Here is a 17,102-nt window from a genome sequence, read left to right on the forward strand (position 1 = left end):
CCATAGAGTTAATAGAAGCAGATTAAATTTAGCTAATACCCTATATTACTTTATATATTACAAAGTTATTTAAAAGCATATCACACTTCCAAAAGAGACAGCTGCTATGAAGTATAACCAGAATTGATGGGAATGTAAAAATGCAATTGCTAAACCTAATAATTGACCTGAATAGGCAGTTATTGAGTTGGAAATTTGAGTTGAGAGCTTTTTGCAAAATGTTATGCCAAAGAAAAGGAAGAAAGGAAAAAAGAAGGAAATAGAGGAAAGAAAAGTAATGTTAAAAGACATGGAGGACAGATATAACTAAAATTGTAAGTATAGAACTGTGGGAATAAAAGGAAGAAAATTTTCAAAGAAGTAAAAAAAAGAACATTTCCCAGAATTAAAGAGGGACTTGTACTGAAAGGGCCTCTTAAATGCCAGGCAGAATTAATGCAAAATTGCCTTCTGAAGGTATACAGATATAAACCTGACAAAGAAAAGTTAGGTCTTTTTTGCCTCTTCTTCTAGAAACCACCTCTAAGTGATAAGAAGAATGAGAAACAGTAATGTCAACTCCATATCTGATGAAGCTAGAAGGCATCTGAAGTTTAAAAAAAAAAAAAAAATGGACTGACGAAAGCGGTGAAAGTCAAACAGAAATGCAGAAAAGCATGGAGCCCAGGGCTGCAAATCTGAGAAAAAGCCAACAGAACCCATGACTCCAAAGCAAAGTTCATAGTTTAAGATAAATATCAATAATCTCTTTCTTGCAACAATGGAATGACGTTTGGGTGGTGGGAACTTCTCTGAATTCAGTTTGGTAATAACAAAAAGCTGAGGAAGTAGATTTTAGCAAGAAATATCATAGACTAATCATATTTTTCAGGAAGCAGTCTGTTGTTGACAGAGACGAGAGAAGGAGAAAGACTGCATTGTGACATCCTGGTGCTGTCCTCAAGTAAGTTGCAGAGAAGCAAAACCTAAAGGAGCTGACACACACACACTGACCACTATTAGAGTCCTGGCTTCTCCCATACAAAGCTCCAGTAGATAACTAATCTGAGGAGAACTCACTTTATTTAGAGTTGAATGAATAAACTTAAAAAAAAAAAAAGAAGAGCTAGCCTAAAGACCATAAAAAAAGATGAAAAAGAATAAGGAGGAAAAAGTAGGCAAAACAAATGGCAGATGAAGAATGAGGAATTCTCACCATGCAGCAGACAAAATTTGAGACCAAACAAATTGCTATGAATTGTTTTACAAATTTATTTCCAGAAAATTCATCAGTATAAAATAAGAGAACAAAGCAGAATTGTAAGTGTTCAAGAAAGATAAGATAAAAACATAAAGACATGTTTTTCTTCATGTCGATGAAACATGAGACAACAAGGCCCAGGGAGAAGTCCAAAGAATAAAAATTGCAGATGTGAAATGATATTGAAAGCAGCACAAAGGAAAACACGCATTGTTGAAACCACAGTGAGGTAGGTAGAGGACAGGATTAAAAAAAAAGATCAAAATGAAAATTTTTAAAGGCTAAAAGAATCAGTGAGTAAAATTATAATTTTGGCAGACAAAAATGGAAAATCTATGCGTAATCGGTGTCTTTTGGTCAAAACAATAAATTAAAGTCTATGGCCGTGCTACCCTGAACAAGCCCCATCTCGTCTGATCTCAGAAGCTAAGCAGGGTCAGGCCTGGTTAGTACTTGGATGGGAGACCACCTAGGAAGACCAGGTGCTGTAGGCATAAAAAATAAAAAAAATAAGGGATCGTAACCTGACAAGGTCCTTGCAATCTGTGAGGTCAACCACGGGTTGCCTTGCCTAAACAAACAAACAAACAAACAAAAAACAATAAATTAAAATATTGAAGACATTCAAGAGAAGATTTAAGAAATATTTAATATATAATTAAAATATTCCAGAAGTAAAAGACTTATAAAAACAAATTGAAGAGATACATCATATCATTGGCAAAATCTGCTCGTCAAATACCAAAATCTGTTCTCCCCTTCTTCCGAAAAGCTGGGCATAAGGCTCGAGTCCCTGAATCCCTGGGTAGAGAAGAGTTATCTTATGATTTGGAACATCTTTTACAGACTGTTATCCTAGAGGGAAATAAACTTCTATTTTGTTAGGGCCATTTTAGTTGTGATCTATCATAATAGGTTAGCTTTTCCTAACAGGGTCACAGAAAAAATGGATGTGAAACATCGATAATAAGATATATTGTAATAAATTTATTTGACTTCAAAGAAAAATAAATAACCTTTTAGACAGGCAGGATGAAAAAAGGATATAAAAAAGAAAAAACAATTCAGCCTAGTTTCAGACCTCTCTACAGGTTACTTACTGCTAGGAGACAGTAGAATCATCCTATAAAATTAAAGAAATAAAGTATGACACAATAATTGAACATAATTGCTACTAGTCAAATAGTCATCGAAGTAAAAAAGGCAACGAAACAACATTTTATTTTTGTTTTGAGTGTACACATACTAGTACCTTAAATGGTGACATTTGTGTTTCTTTCTACCAAGAATCCAATCCACCTCAGTGCCTTTGGTTGCTGCCCTACCACCCAACCCTACCACCATTTTTTAACTTCTGGGTAAAATAATTCTGATTAGTTTCTTTCCTTTTAATGTTTAAATTTATTTATCTATTTTTAAATAAGTATTACATTCATATGGAACAAAATTCAAAAGGTGGTAAAGCCAGTCTCCTTTTCATTCCTGTTCTCCAAAGGCAATCGCACTCACTTCTCAACCTTTTAGCTGTGATCATGTGCAAAGGCACAGGTACTAGTTTTTTATAAAGTATTCCCAGGATAAGATATGCACATATAAAAAAATAAACATGTAATATACCTAGACTGTATATATATAATGTGTATAAAATGCTTACATTATATGTGTAGAATATTTATATATATACATACATGTTTGTATATATTCACAAACACATACATGTAGTTTTCTTCTTTTTATGCGAATGGAAATATGCCATACATTCTATTCTACACCTTGCTTTTTTCTACTTATTAAAATATTTTAAATACTGTGCAGTGGTGCACTAGTAAATGTTTAACAACCAGCTCTTTCCCCTCTACAGTTTATTCTCCACATAGAAAATAGGATGGTCCTTCTAAACATTAGGTTATGACACCCCACTCTTAGAAGCCCTCTGATGGCCCCTCACCACTCCTAGAACAACACATGAAGTTTTTCTATGGCCTGCAACAGGGTCCAATCTACGTGGCCTGTTAGGAACCAGGCCTCGCCACAGGAGGTGAGAGGCAGGAGAGCCAGCGAAACTTCATATGTATTTGCAGCCGCTCCCCAGCGCTAGCATCACTGTCTTAGCTCCACCTCACATCATCAGGCATTAGATTCACATAGGAGCACCAGTCCCTGGTGCCAAAAAGATTGGGGACCGCTAGCCTATAAGACCCTAGCTGATCTGGCCCCTAACTTTTACCTCATTTCCTACAACTCTTACCTAGTTATTCTACTTAAGACATACCAACCTCATTGTTCTCTGCACTTGCTTTCCTTCTGTCTGGTAAGTTCTTCCTCCAGACAGACATCACATAATTTTCTCCCTCACTTCATTCACCTCCTCAGATAAGCCTTCTTTGAACATTCTCTCTGAAAAAGCTCCCCCCATCACTCCCTGTTCCTCTTAAGAACATTGACACTTCTTGAATTTACTATATGCCAGGCACTATTCTAAGTGCTGTCCATATATTAAATCAGTTAATCCTTACAACAACCCTTTGAGGTAGGTGCTATCATTATCCCTACTTTGTAGATATACAAACAAATCTAGTCACACAATCCTTAGGTAACTTCCCCAAGGTCACAAAGCTTATAAGTGTCAGAGCCAAGATTAAAACCAGGCAGTTTAATACCAGAACCATATTCTACATAGTCTCTGATCTGTAGTGTATTTTTAAATACAATATTATAGTGCCCTTGCCTTCCTTCCTTTCTTTCTTTCTTTCTTTCAATCCCCCCCACCTCCACCACTTCCATCCCTGACTTGGGGAGGTTGCCATCTCCCCTTAAGAGCTGGATCTCTGAAGGCGGGCCACCTCCTCTCACGCGCTTGTGGGGCCTAGCACACCCAGGGGTCCTAGCGCACCTGGGGTATGGGCCATGGCTCCGCTGGGGCTCGAACCCAGGACCTTCTGCATGTAAAGCAGATGTGCTAACTACTGCTCTATGGAACCACCCCTGATTTATTTATTTCAAATATAGCACTTAAATACTATACTACATATTTATTGACATATATCAGACATTCTACAATATACCTACTTGTTTATTTTATTTATTTATTTCTGCCTATTATTCCTATTGGGCTGTAAGATTTCTGAGGGCAGGGATTACTTGTTTTCTTCACTGGTACATATCACACATCTAAAGCAGTGCCAACACATAATACACAACATAAAATTATTGAATAAGTGAATGGGGATATGGAAGCTCATGGATAAACTGAAAAGTAAATGAAGTGTTTTTAAGAGTGAAGAAAAAAGAATGAGTTCCACACTAACCACCAACACAAACACATACACCTGCAAAAAAAGGTGAGGGGTGGGGAACAAGAAAAATGCTGCAAAGAACAGTCCATAGCTTTTTGTGACAAGATATAAACTACTTAATTTAAAGGACATATCAGTGAATATGGTGGAAAGAGAAATATAAGTGAGATTATATGGAAAGTAATAGTTTAGTAATTTTCTTTTTGGGGGGAAGCGATATATTTGAAGATAGCTTTGAATATGGGAAAGAAATGGTTTTAGTTGGCATGTGGGGGAAAAAAATTACATACATTTTCTGGCCTCAAATGAAGAAAAACATTAACTGGTTACAGTTTGTTCTTGAAACATTGTAAAAAATATATCAAGGCAGATGTCATCTAATGGAATTTTAAGGCTAGAAACATTTTATTTCATCACCTTTGGATCAGTGCACTGCAGTTTAGCCCAGTTTAGTTGCCTCCCTGCAAATAGTTCATAAGAATTTAGTGGTTTTTCTTAAAGATTTTGATAGAGAATATTGCAGTCATGTCTATAGGCTGATTTGGTTGTCTGCTTCCTTCTCCCTGTAAAAGACGACTAGTTTTTAATACAATGACCAGATGTCCTGTTTAGGGTGGGACAGCCTTAGATTTTGATTAGAATCTCAGTTTTTGGACAATTATATTTCTTGCGTGTTTCGGAACTGACAGTGAGGAGAGAAAAAACTTTTAAAAACAGTAACATGAATAAATTTGCTTGAAATTTTTATGGGATTCTTATTAGTTAGCATTTATATCCATTTAGAGAACCTGGCTTACAAAGACAATAAGGGACTTCTTTACTGAAAGAATGTGTCAACTGAGGAATACTAGACCATGAATTAAAAAACAAAAAACAAAAAACAAAAAACATAAATAAGAGCTCTGGGTGAATGAGTCTAACTTTCACCCTTGACCCTCATTTTCTTTTGACCCTTGCTTGAGGTCTCACCTACCTTCCTTTACAACACTTCCTTCATGCCTTTCTGATGTTCAGTTGTTTACCACTGTTAATGTTCACCACAAGTTAACAGTTTACCAATTACTGGTTGTGTAACCTTGGCAACTTATTTAATCTCCTGGAGCATATTTTCTCATCTGTAAAAACTGGGATAACAGTAGTGACCTCATAAGACTGATGTGATTGTGTGAGATCATACATAAAAGGTGCTTTTATCATGCTGAACTAAAATTGCACATGCAGCTATAGTTATTTTTCTCCAATTAATTGATCAAGATCCTATTAGATTTATTAGCTGGAAATCGAGAAACACTCTCTCAGGATTCCATGACCTTTTTTCTACTACATTTCTACAATCATCTCACTTGTCCCTTCTCTTTGGTTCATCCCCTCTGGCACCCAAGCATGCTCATTTCGACTGTTCCTCCCCTTTCACCCATATTCCCTTCAATATCTTATTTACTGCTTCCGTTCACAGCAAAGCTTCTTGAATGATTTGTCTATACTTGCAGTCTTTACTTCCCCTTCACTTTTCAACTCACTCCAATCAAGTTTATATGTCCACAGCACTTCAAAGAATCAACACTTGCCAAGGTCACCTCCATCCTGCTTAATCCAATGGTCATTTCTCATATCATCATCCATTGACCAATTCTTAATACATTTTCTTGGTTTCAGTGTCATTCTTTTTTCTTAGCATTTCTTCTACTTTGCTACTCTTCATTAATCTTCATTGCTGGCTCATCCACTAATCCTGACCTGTATATGTAGAAGTGTCTCAAAACTTTTTTTCAGCTCTATAGCTTCTCTTCCTCCCTTCCTCCCTCCCTCTCTTTCTCTTTCCCTTTCTATGTGATCTCATCAAGTCTCATCTATATGTGTTGATGACCTTCAGATTTATGTCTTCAATCCAACCTCTGTCCTGAGTTCCAGAATCATATATCCAATTGCCTGATTGACATTTCCACTTGGATTTCCAATAGGTATCTCAAACCTAACATGTCTGAAACAGAACCCTTTCTCCAAACAGCTGCTCTCCATATCTTTCCTATCTCTGTGGCACCATTATATCCCTAGTTGCTCAGGAACGACTCCTAGGGTCATCCTTGATTTCTTTCTTCCCTTCACATTCAGTTCATTAGCAAATTCTGTCAGCTTTACATTCAAAATAGATCCTGAGCCTCATCAATTCTAACCATTTCCACTGCTGTCAACTAGTTACTGTCACCTTTTTCTCTTGCCAAGACTGTTACAACTACCTTTTAAGTGGCCTTCCAATTACTGCCCACCCCCAACCCCAATCCTTTTGCACAGAGCAGTCAATGTGATCTTTTAAAAATCAGATTATATCTCTGCTGCTTTAAAACCCTCCATTGGCTTTCTATGCCACTTAGACAACAATCAGGCTCTTTACCTCTGGCTCAATTCTGCCTCTTTCTCTGACCTCATCTCTGGTCCTCCCCTTTTGATCACTGCACTCCAGCTACATTGACTTCCTTTCCGTTTATTTGAACAAATTAAGCTCGTCACTACCTCTGGGCCTTTGGACTTGTTGATCCTTCAACATAGACTTCTCTGCAGATGTTTGCATGGCTGTTTCCTTTGATTCATTCAGGTCTCTGCTTAAGTGTCACTTCCTCAGAAAAGCCTTTTTGGCTACTCTAGGTAAAGAAGAAGCCCCCTCTTTCTATCAATCTATCTCAGTTATACTTCACAGCCATCCAAAAGAATTGCACTGATTTTCATTCTTACGGTTGGTCTGTCTTCCCATACTAAGTGGGCTTCCATGGTTATGATTCCCAGCACTTTGTTCTTCCAGTTTTCATACATGACCACGTCTTAGGGAGTTAGTTGATCTTAGAAGCAATGAGTTTCAGAAGTTGCTCTGTACTCCACTACACCTCATGGACCCCCAAACCACTGTATTAATATAGGAAACTCCCAGTGAATCAAGGACAATTTCTTGTCACTTCCCCTGTAAAAAAAAAAAAGAAGAAAAAAAAAGAAAGAAAAGAAAAAAGAGCACAAACTAAATTTCTTTGAGGTTATCCTTCAGAACAAACAGTGACTCATTAATTTCTTTCATTTAATAAATGTTTATTGGTCACTAACTATATGCCATGTACTCTTCTAGGCACATAATTCTGTAATTATCATCTCTTGTCTTCTTCATTATGGGACTATACTAGATTACTAATTTCTTAAGAGCAGAGAGTCTTTTCATTGTATTAAGTGCTTGATAATTCTCTAATGCCTGAATAAATAAAGGAGAAGAGAGAATTAATGAAAAACTTAAGGAAGATTTGGCCCAGTTACATTTATATTCAAACAAATACAAAAAACAAAACAAAACAGTGATTGCTCTTTAAATCTTACTATGCTATTACATTAAAATAAATTTTAAATGTTTAATAATTGCTAATCTCACAATCCTAACACATTTTTCCACATTTTCTTTTGATTTTTGTGTTTACATATTTGTAATTTTAATGTATTTTCCATGTCATCTTCTGCCTTACCTCTTAATATTAATGACATTTTTCGTATGTTTTTGCATTATCATCACATTTACGGCTTTCTGTAATTTAGTAATTTCTCTTTTCTTATTTTTGAAACCCTTGGTGGGTTCCCTGTGGTCACTAGCACAGTAAACCCCTGAACAATCTGTCAGGTGTTTCTGTGTTTGTTCCACAGGCAGAAAGGTAAGAGAGTCCCTGGGAAAGTAAATCTTATTCTGAAGGAAGAGATGATGCCACATCAGGCAGCAGTCAGTCAATCCCAGGTGCTCTCAGGAGAGAAGAAGGGTGTGCCTAACAAGTTGCCCTGAACTGAGAAGAATGTGTGGAGGGGGATATTTAGCTCCATTCTGCAGTTTGCTTAACTTGCTTCTACCTCCTTGCCCTCATATAGCAGCAGCCTGCCTGGATTCCATCTGCTAAGCTTTTGCTTTTCTTTCTGTTTTGCATAAAGCTTTTGCTTTCAATATGCTGCTATTGAGTCAGGAAAAACTAGAGAACACCAGACTTCAGGGATCTGCCTGTTTCTCTTTTGCCTTTTAATGGAGCTTAGCTCTTTTTGCCCTTGTTATTGTCAAGTGCAAGATGAGTACAGAGGACTACTGCATCTGACGCAGAATACTACCCCTTGAAGAAATTAGCAGGGAAGAGGAGAGGTTTATAGGAACTTCTCTGCCACGCTCACCTTGGAAACAAGGGAAGTATATTTGCAAAATTATATTGAAAATAAATGGAAAAATGAGTTTTACTTTATCACAAACTCTTCTAGAATAGAACCTAGTTTTAAATGAAGTAATGAGGAAATGACCTTTGTAAGTAAGTGTTCATTAATGTGCTGTGAGCTGTGAACCCAGGATTGAAAATGGAAGATCAAACTAGAGAATGAAAAGAGGGAAGTTCTCTGAGTGCCTTGCCCTCAAATCTTGGAAAAAAGCCATATTTTGTAAACTAGAGAATTTCGATTTATTTTGTGTTAATTTCTCCTCTCATATTTGCTACTACTTACCAAGTTATTTTTGAGCAGTCCAGGTGTGCTTTGGGCTGTAAAATACATACTTGGGATACAGTTTAATAGGGAACAATAGTGTCCTCTGGAAGCCAACACGTTGATGGCAACTATAATTAGGGAGATATCCTAAGAAGAAAATAAATCTTCACCCAAAAAATAAAGGTCAAATTGTTTAGGGATCCCTTCCAATAGGATATCTCCCGCTAAAGCCAATCTTGAATTTTATTATTTTAATTTAATTTTATTTTGATTACAAAAGGTGGCTTATCTTTTAAGATGTATACTCAGGCCCAAGAGATCTTTTGAAAATATTTAAAATAATGTGAGAAAATAAAATCAATAAAACTTAATGACATTTTTATAGGGTCTAACATCTAGTACCAATAAAGAGAATGAGTAAACAAATTAGAGTGTGCCTGCTAAAAAAAAAAAAAAAAAAAGAGTATGAGTAAATGAAGAATGGAGTTATTGGATAACCAAAGTCTCATGCATCTTCACATTTCTGTGATAGGCTCAATCATTCATCTATTCTTTTACTGAACATTTACTTAGTGACTATTAAGTGTCAGATATTATAGGTAATGAGTAGAACATTGTGCTGTTATCTATGTGTTTTTTAATCATTTCAGAATATGTTTGGATGAGCAAGGGTATGTGTGTGTGGCACAAATACTTTAAGGCATATGAGTGAGCTGCCCACTCAAGACCTTATCTATGCTCTGCCAGAGTGTATGTGCATCCTTGGAAACCTTACTTGAGAGGACAGAAGGTGGCTGATACCACCCACATTATTCTACTACTACACCATCTTGTCTGAAATTTAGTCACTTTAATCACTATTTACTATAAAGTTCCATAATTTAAATACCAGACAATTGTAGCATATAACGTTTTGGCCCTAATGAACCTTGTACCGGAAATATACAGGATATTTACCTTTGTGGCAGGCCTGCCTGTAATATTTGAGACCAGAGGTAAGAATACAGATGGAGGCCAGTGTACCACGTGCAACTATCTGAATGTGTACTATGCTAAATTGTCAGTGTTGGAAGCACTAATTGAAACACTACGAGAAAAAAAAATCTGTGCTCGGACACCACTTTGTTATGCAAAACAATATTTTGTTATGCAAGAATCTATTGCTTTCCAGCTGACAGGAAGGATTGGGCAAGTTAACTATTTGTCTTCTTTCTTACCTAAGCACTTCTGCTGCTCAAATTGTCTCGACTCCACAGCAGTTTTTCGCTGATCTGGGCAGCGACACCACCCCAAAATTTTCACTGCATTTAGAGTCCACTTTTTGTTTTGAAGACTTAGGGCAAGAGAGATGAAGAGTTTCCCTGGGCCGAATAGCGTTGGTCACGGGAGTGAGTCATTATGGTTGTGGGTCAGTGTTCAGCATTAGATCAGGAGTAGCCATGTATTTTTTAATAAATCAATGTGTGTGTTTGTGATATATAAGTTCTTTGAAAGCATCGGGTCCAGGATAGGGGCATCTTCCGCCTAGGTCTAATGAGGTTAGTGCTGAATGATACTAGGAACTTAATGCCAAGCTAATTTGCAAGATCTAGATGGCTGTATTTTCTCTAGAATTTATTCAGCATCAAGAAAGATAGTGCTAGACTAATGGCTTAGAGAATTGCAACGTATTTCTAAGTTTGACTTTCTCAAAAACTAGGTGTCAGTGACAATGTTATGAAGACTTTCCAAAGAAAGGAAATAGCAGATTTGGACTAATCTGGTGACGGTGAACGTGAGACCTCTCTACAAGGGTTTACTTTTTTTCCCTTAACCTTTGGAAAGCAAGGCGTGGGAAGGGGATTTAGTTTTTGTTATGCAGAGAGGCATGTTTAAACTTGTTTCTTTTTCCAAAATGTACAAGTTGCTAAGAGAACCATGGACTTATATGAATAAGCCCTGGAAGACTTTTTTTCTTTCTTTTAAACTGCCTGGGTCAGGGAAATTCGTTCGTTTGGGGTCACGTTCCTGCTGTCGGTCATCCTGGCTGGTTTGCTCCGGGCGTGCTAGAGGTCACGGACTTGGTGCACGGGTCTCGCGCAGCTCCAATGGCTCTCTGGCGACACTGGGCGTTTCCTCCTTTTCCGGCCTTGTAAAGTTTTGTTTTGGTTCTTAGTTCCCTGTTAAGGATAGGCACCCTGTTGACCAAAGGTTTCTGAGTCTCCTCCAGGTGGCTAGAAGCCAAGTTTCCCTCACCCCAGCTTGCCCAGACTTGGGTCTCATCCGGATCCTCGAAGGCGGGGAAAACGAGTCTTGCAAGGAGGAAAAGAGCGGGCAGCCGGGCTCCGGCTCTATCGCCGCTGGCCAGCCCCTCTCTTAGTTCGGTCCTTGAGCAAGTAGCCATCGCATCGCAAAGGGTGCGGACAGTCTCCCTGGTGACTCCTCGGGGACCCGGTTCTCCATCATTCCCAAGAGAATACTCAATCTAGACGCGCCCGGGATAGGCAGAAGGGAAGGCGACTAAAACCCGGGAGTAGGGCCCGGGGCGCATGCGCGCACCAGGCGATGTCGTCGAAGTGTTCGCCCCGCGGCGGCAGCCGCTAGGTGGCGCATGCGCCCTGGAGGGTGCGGGTTGGTCTTTGGGAAGAAGGCGGTGGCGGCGAAAGGCGGGGGCGCCGTGGGGGCCGGGCCGTGTTTACACAGCAGCGGGCGGGCGCGGACGCAGAACCCGGCGCGGCGGCACGATGGTCATGGCGCATTTCGTTGAGAATTTTTGGGTAAGAGAAAGATGTTGGAAATTGTGTGGGTTTCGGAGTCTGGGGCTTTCTTCGCCTGCCTTCGGCCTGCGTGCGTTTCGGGCGGTGGCGGCGGCGGCGGCGGCGGCGGCTCCGTGGGCTGGGCGAGCGTCCTCGGACCGCCGCCTGCTGTGTCCCGCCTGGATGAAGCCCAGCGGGCGACGGGCCAGCGGCCGCCCGGACTCGCAGGCTCGCAGCCCTTGCTGGGGTGCGGGGGCTGTCAGCGCGGCTCTTCAGCCCGCGGCGGGGACGCCGAGGAGCCGCCTGCTGCCCGCACTGGGACAAAGCGCCGGATGGGGCGGGAGACGGGACCCGGCCCCGCCGGAGGCTTCGGGCGCCGGGCGTACTCCGCGGCTCAGACGCGCACTCCCGGCCCGCGGCGCGGCCGCTCCCAGCTGCGCGCTGCAGGCAAGCGCCCGCCCCAGCCGGGTGGAGGGGGCTCGCTCCTTCCCGCAAGGCAGGCCCCCCATTATTTCCACGAGAAATCCCGTGCTGGCTAGGGCCGGATCTGCACTTCCTCTCGGTTTCGCAGCTCGGCTGGTGGGTCTGCACCCAGGACTTTGCCTCTGGGCCTGTTCACAAAGCGTATGAAAGTTGAATTTAATGTAACTAGATTCCTGGGGCTTAAATGCACGGAGACTTCCCGTTGTCCCCTTGATCCTTCCCTTTCCTCATTCTTTCCACAAGCCTCCTCTTAACTCTGTATTAGTATTAGCTTCTTCTTTGAGAATGACTTCTCAGTCTTCCGTGTTTGCTGCAGTTATTGTTTGTTGTCATGGGAAGTACAGTTGAGCCTTGTACAGGAAAGTAATATGTTTACTCAGGTATCTTGGGTGGATCTCATTTTATGTCCGACAGTTACAAGTACTATAATTCCATTTTAGTTAAGATTTAGGTATATTTCAAAGAGTAATCTTTCAGTGCTTAAGGATTGTCTTAAATTCTTATTTCTAAGTGTCTCAGGCATGAACTTGCTTAGCGACCAAATCATTTCATAGTTACTTGTCTTGAATGTTCCTTGTTTTCACTCGACATTAGTTTTTTAAACATTTATTGATTCACATACCGTATAGTACACCCATTCAAGTGTACAGTTAAAGGATTTTTTTTTGTATTTTGTATAGAATTGTGCATACATCACCACAATCAATTTTAGAACAATTTTATCACCTGAGAAAGAATCCCTGTATCCATTAGCAGTCACTTCCCATTTCCCTCCTACCTCAGCCCTAGGCAGCTAATCCATATAGATTTCTGCCTCTGTAGATTTGTTTGTTCTGGACATATCACATAAATAGGTTCATATATGTGGTCTTTTGTGACTGGCCGGCCTCTTTCATTTAGCATGTTTCCAAGGTTCATCCACGACGTAGCATGAATTAGCACCTAATTCTCTTTTATGGCCAAATAATATTCCATTGTCTGTATATTTCACATTTTATTTATCACCAGTGATGGACACTTAGTTGTTTCCACTTTTTGGCTGTTATGAGTAATGCAGCTATGAAGACATATGTGGACATATGTCTTCATTTCTTTTGGAAGTGGAATTGCTGGGTCATATGGTAATTCTCTGTTTAACATTTCAAGGAACTGCCAAACTGTTTTCCAAAGTGGCTGCACCATTTTACAATCCCACCAGCAATGTCCAAGTTCAGATTTTCCACACAGTGGACAACAGTTTGTTATTTGTCTCTTTTATTACTGGGGGTGGGTATGAAGTAGTATCTCATTGTGGTTTTGATTTGCATTTCTCTGGTAATTAATGATGTTTATCTTCTTTTCATGTGTGTATTGCCCATTCATGTATTTTCTTTGGCGAAATGTCTGCTTAGATCCGTTGCACATTTGTAGATTGTGTTGTCTTTTTATTATTGAGTTGTAATCATATATCAGATATATGATTTTTTCAGATCAGATGTATAACTATTTTCTCCCATTCTGTGGGTTGTCTTTTTCACTTTCTTCATGGTGTCCTTTGAAGCACAGACGTTTTTAATTTTGATGATGTCTTGTTGAAGTCCAGTTCATTTAATTTTTCTGTTATCACATGCTTTTGTTATCCAAGAAGTCTTTCTTAGACCAAGGTCACAAAGATTTACTTCTATGTTTTCTTCTGTGGATTTTATAGTTTTAGGTGTTACATGGCCTATGATCCATTTGAAGTTAATTTTTGTGTGTAGTACAAGGAAGAGGTACAACTTCTTTCTTTTGCATGTGACTATCTAGTTGTCCCAGCACCATTTGTTGCTCTTCTTTCTCTATTGAAGTTACAATATCCTTGTTGAAACTTAGTTGACATAGAAGTATGGATTATTTCTGGATTTTTAGTTGTAATCTATTGTTTATCCTTATGCTCATACCATACAGTTTTGATTACTATAGCTGTGTAGTAAGTTTGGAGTCTGGAAGTTTGAGGCTTCCAACTTTGTTCCTTTTCAAGATCATTTTGGCTATTTTGGGTCCCTTGCATTTCCATATGAATTTTTGGTTTAGCCCATCAATTTAGACTTTAGGTCTTGCAATTTCTAAAACTTTTAAAATGATCATTTAAAAATGACATTCTTATAATGTTTTGTGTATTTTTGGTGCATGAATGTTTTTGGAAGTTTGTTAACTTAATTCCAAATTATATGTTAACATTTTAAAGTTATCTTTTGTTTTCCGTTAATTGAGATTTGAACATATAGCCTCGTTTAATGTTTTTGGCTATTAAGGATAATGCTTCTATGAACATTTTTGGACAAGTTTTGGTGTGCCCTTTTTTGTCCCTCTTAATAGAGGAATGGTGATAAATTTGGATATCTGAAATCTAGAGTGAATCCCAAGTCTAATTTATGTTTGCCTTTGTCTTTACTTCCACTATTGAGCGCAAATAGTTAAAACAGACCTCATTTTATTTTATTTCCAAGCCTAGAGTTGGGGCCAAAAGCTCCAAATTGGAGCTTAAAAAGCTCCAAAGAAAGAGTAAATGAACTAGGAAAGCCCAGGAACTAAATCTCTTCTGAGAATTTGATAGCTTTCATTTATAAAATAATTTCTTAAAATAGAGAACCTACAATATTAATTTCATCTTTCTTCCCTAATGTTTAAAGTAGCACTGTCAAAATAAAACTTGTCAAAGTGAGATAATGAGAAACTTTAAAGTTTTAGGTTTCTAACCAAACAACATATTAATTGCTTTTTCCCCTTACATGTAAAAAGAGACACCTTTTGTTGTAGCATTTTATTAGAGTAAAGTTTGAATCATTCAAACTCTCTTCAGGCTCTTTTGAAAGTAGCACATCCTGCCTTTTTCTTTATAGTTTTTCTAACTAAAACTATATACTACATTACAATTTTTTTACTTAATACTATGAAGAGAAAAATGTATTCAAAACTTCTATACAACAGGTTTTTTGTTTCTGATAAGTCAGTTTTTGCCACAAAATATAGTGCCATTGATAATCAAGTTGAAAATGTTTTTCTTTTCTATTAAAATTGGACAGCAGAAATAATCTTAATAGTAGATATCCACACCATTGCTTTTAATATATAAAAACACTTGAGTCCATCAAAAGATTATGTAACTTTAAAAATGTATCAACAATTATTGCAGCGAGCAAGTGTCTCTGTTTGCTGCTATGTTCTCAAAGAGTCAAGTACTAGGTAATAATACTTTTGAGATTCTGTCAGTGTTGTACTATAATTATTAAAATAGCTTTATGTTTTTATATAAGTCCAGGTTAATTCAAGACTTAAATTTTTTTAAGGAATGGATTTCATAGGTGATAATTATTGACGGGGAAAAATAAGTAAGCACAACATACTTGATTAAATACCTTATAAATCTCATTTTACACAATAATCCTACTCTATGTAAGATACGAAGCATTTTTCCAAAGACAAGTATTCTTTAACGAAAATCACATTGTAATGAACTGACATTTTTAGTTAGGTGACTTTTTCCAAAGATTATCTCTAGTCAGCACATCAAAAATGAACAAACAACAGTTATCTTAGATATTTTTATCCTGAAGTGTTTCCATACTCCTTTACTTTATTTCTTTTACTGATTAACCAGTGCAAGAATCTCATTCCATTTGTCTGTTGATTTCACTGGTACTTAACTTTTAAATAAAATTGGAGCACTTGGTTATATAGCTGAAATTTGATCTATGAATATATGGATAAACTGGGAGGATTAAAATGTTTTTTAAAAACTTGGAATTACTATTAATAGGACTTTGGAATGCAAGACATTATTATAATTTTGCTTGATTATTTAATCTAAATTTAGTATTGTAGATGAGAGACTAATAACCTCTCAGCCCCCACATACAGATTATTTGGGGTTTTTAATACATAAGATAATTAAAAATATGTATTTTTAGAAAATTGGTTGAAGTGCCCATAGAAATGTAAAATGTAGAATTTATTATTTAAAATTTCCAAATATTGTAGTTTGGGATACCGTCTTAGGATATGATCCCATCACATAAATATACTAAAATTTAAATAGTATGTATATGTGTATTTATACTTATACATTAACAGATTTGCAAAATTTCAATATTCAAAAGGTACAAAAGGGAGTAAGAAATAAATACAGTATAAAATTTCCTTTCTTTTCTCCAGCCATTATCACTTCCCCAAAGGTAATCACTGTTACCAATTTCTTATGTGGCTTTCTAGAGATAACCTATGTATATACAAGCAGATAATGTCCACTGAGTTAAAAGGTATTATTGTATAACTGTTAGCCATGCCCAAATTATTTTCAACTGCAACAGGCTATGAAAATTTAAACCACAGTTTCATCTAACTAGGTTCAAATACATCTAATAGGTTCACTTTATAAAAATGATAGTATCTTAGATGGCACTAAATTTTATTGTGAGGCCCTTAGATTTTTTGGCAGGGGTGGTAGAGGGATGATTGTTTTGTATTTTTGCCTTAATCTAGGAGCACTGATAGTGAAAAATTGATACTGATTTAGTCTATGCAAATTCAATTCAGGGAATGGTTTTTAGAACACTGATATGGAAAGGATTAAACTTTGCTGTCTGGCTTTTTTTCTAGCCCTACACACTAAATCCTAAATGCTCTAATCCTTTCAGAACTACTTAATTTAGGCATAGGTGGGAAAACAGGTATGCTGTGTATCATCCTGCGTATTTGGCTAGCATGAGCTCTTTGTAAGTGTTTTTTTTTGAGTCATGGTGTATCTCCTGAGATTATCGATCCTGATTCCATACTTCTAGAACAATTAACAGAAGCACCCTGAAGAATCCATATAGAAATATGGTGCTATGCAGACTTAAAGAGAAG

General features: G+C 37.9%; 1 protein-coding gene and 1 pseudogene across 1 annotated transcript in view; both read left to right on the top strand.

Annotated features, from left to right (window-relative positions):
* The first annotated feature begins 1,615 nt into the window (after positions 1 to 1,615).
* LOC120608314 (uncharacterized) lies at positions 1,616 to 1,734 on the top strand (annotated as a pseudogene).
* A 9,891-nt stretch (positions 1,735 to 11,625) lies between these two features.
* FCHO2 (FCH and mu domain containing endocytic adaptor 2) overlaps positions 11,626 to 17,102 on the top strand; it is a 105,190-nt gene continuing 99,713 nt past the window's right edge. The window contains exon 1 of the mRNA XM_039870194.1: positions 11,626 to 11,774. Within this exon, the coding sequence (XP_039726128.1) occupies positions 11,742 to 11,774 (33 nt within the window). The 5' untranslated portion in view covers positions 11,626 to 11,741. The remainder of the gene's footprint in view (positions 11,775 to 17,102) is intronic.

The sequence above is a fragment of the Pteropus medius genome, unplaced genomic scaffold, assembly GCF_902729225.1.
Source record: "Pteropus medius unplaced genomic scaffold, Ma_sr-lr_union100, whole genome shotgun sequence".
NCBI classification, from domain to species: domain Eukaryota; kingdom Metazoa; phylum Chordata; class Mammalia; order Chiroptera; family Pteropodidae; genus Pteropus; species Pteropus medius.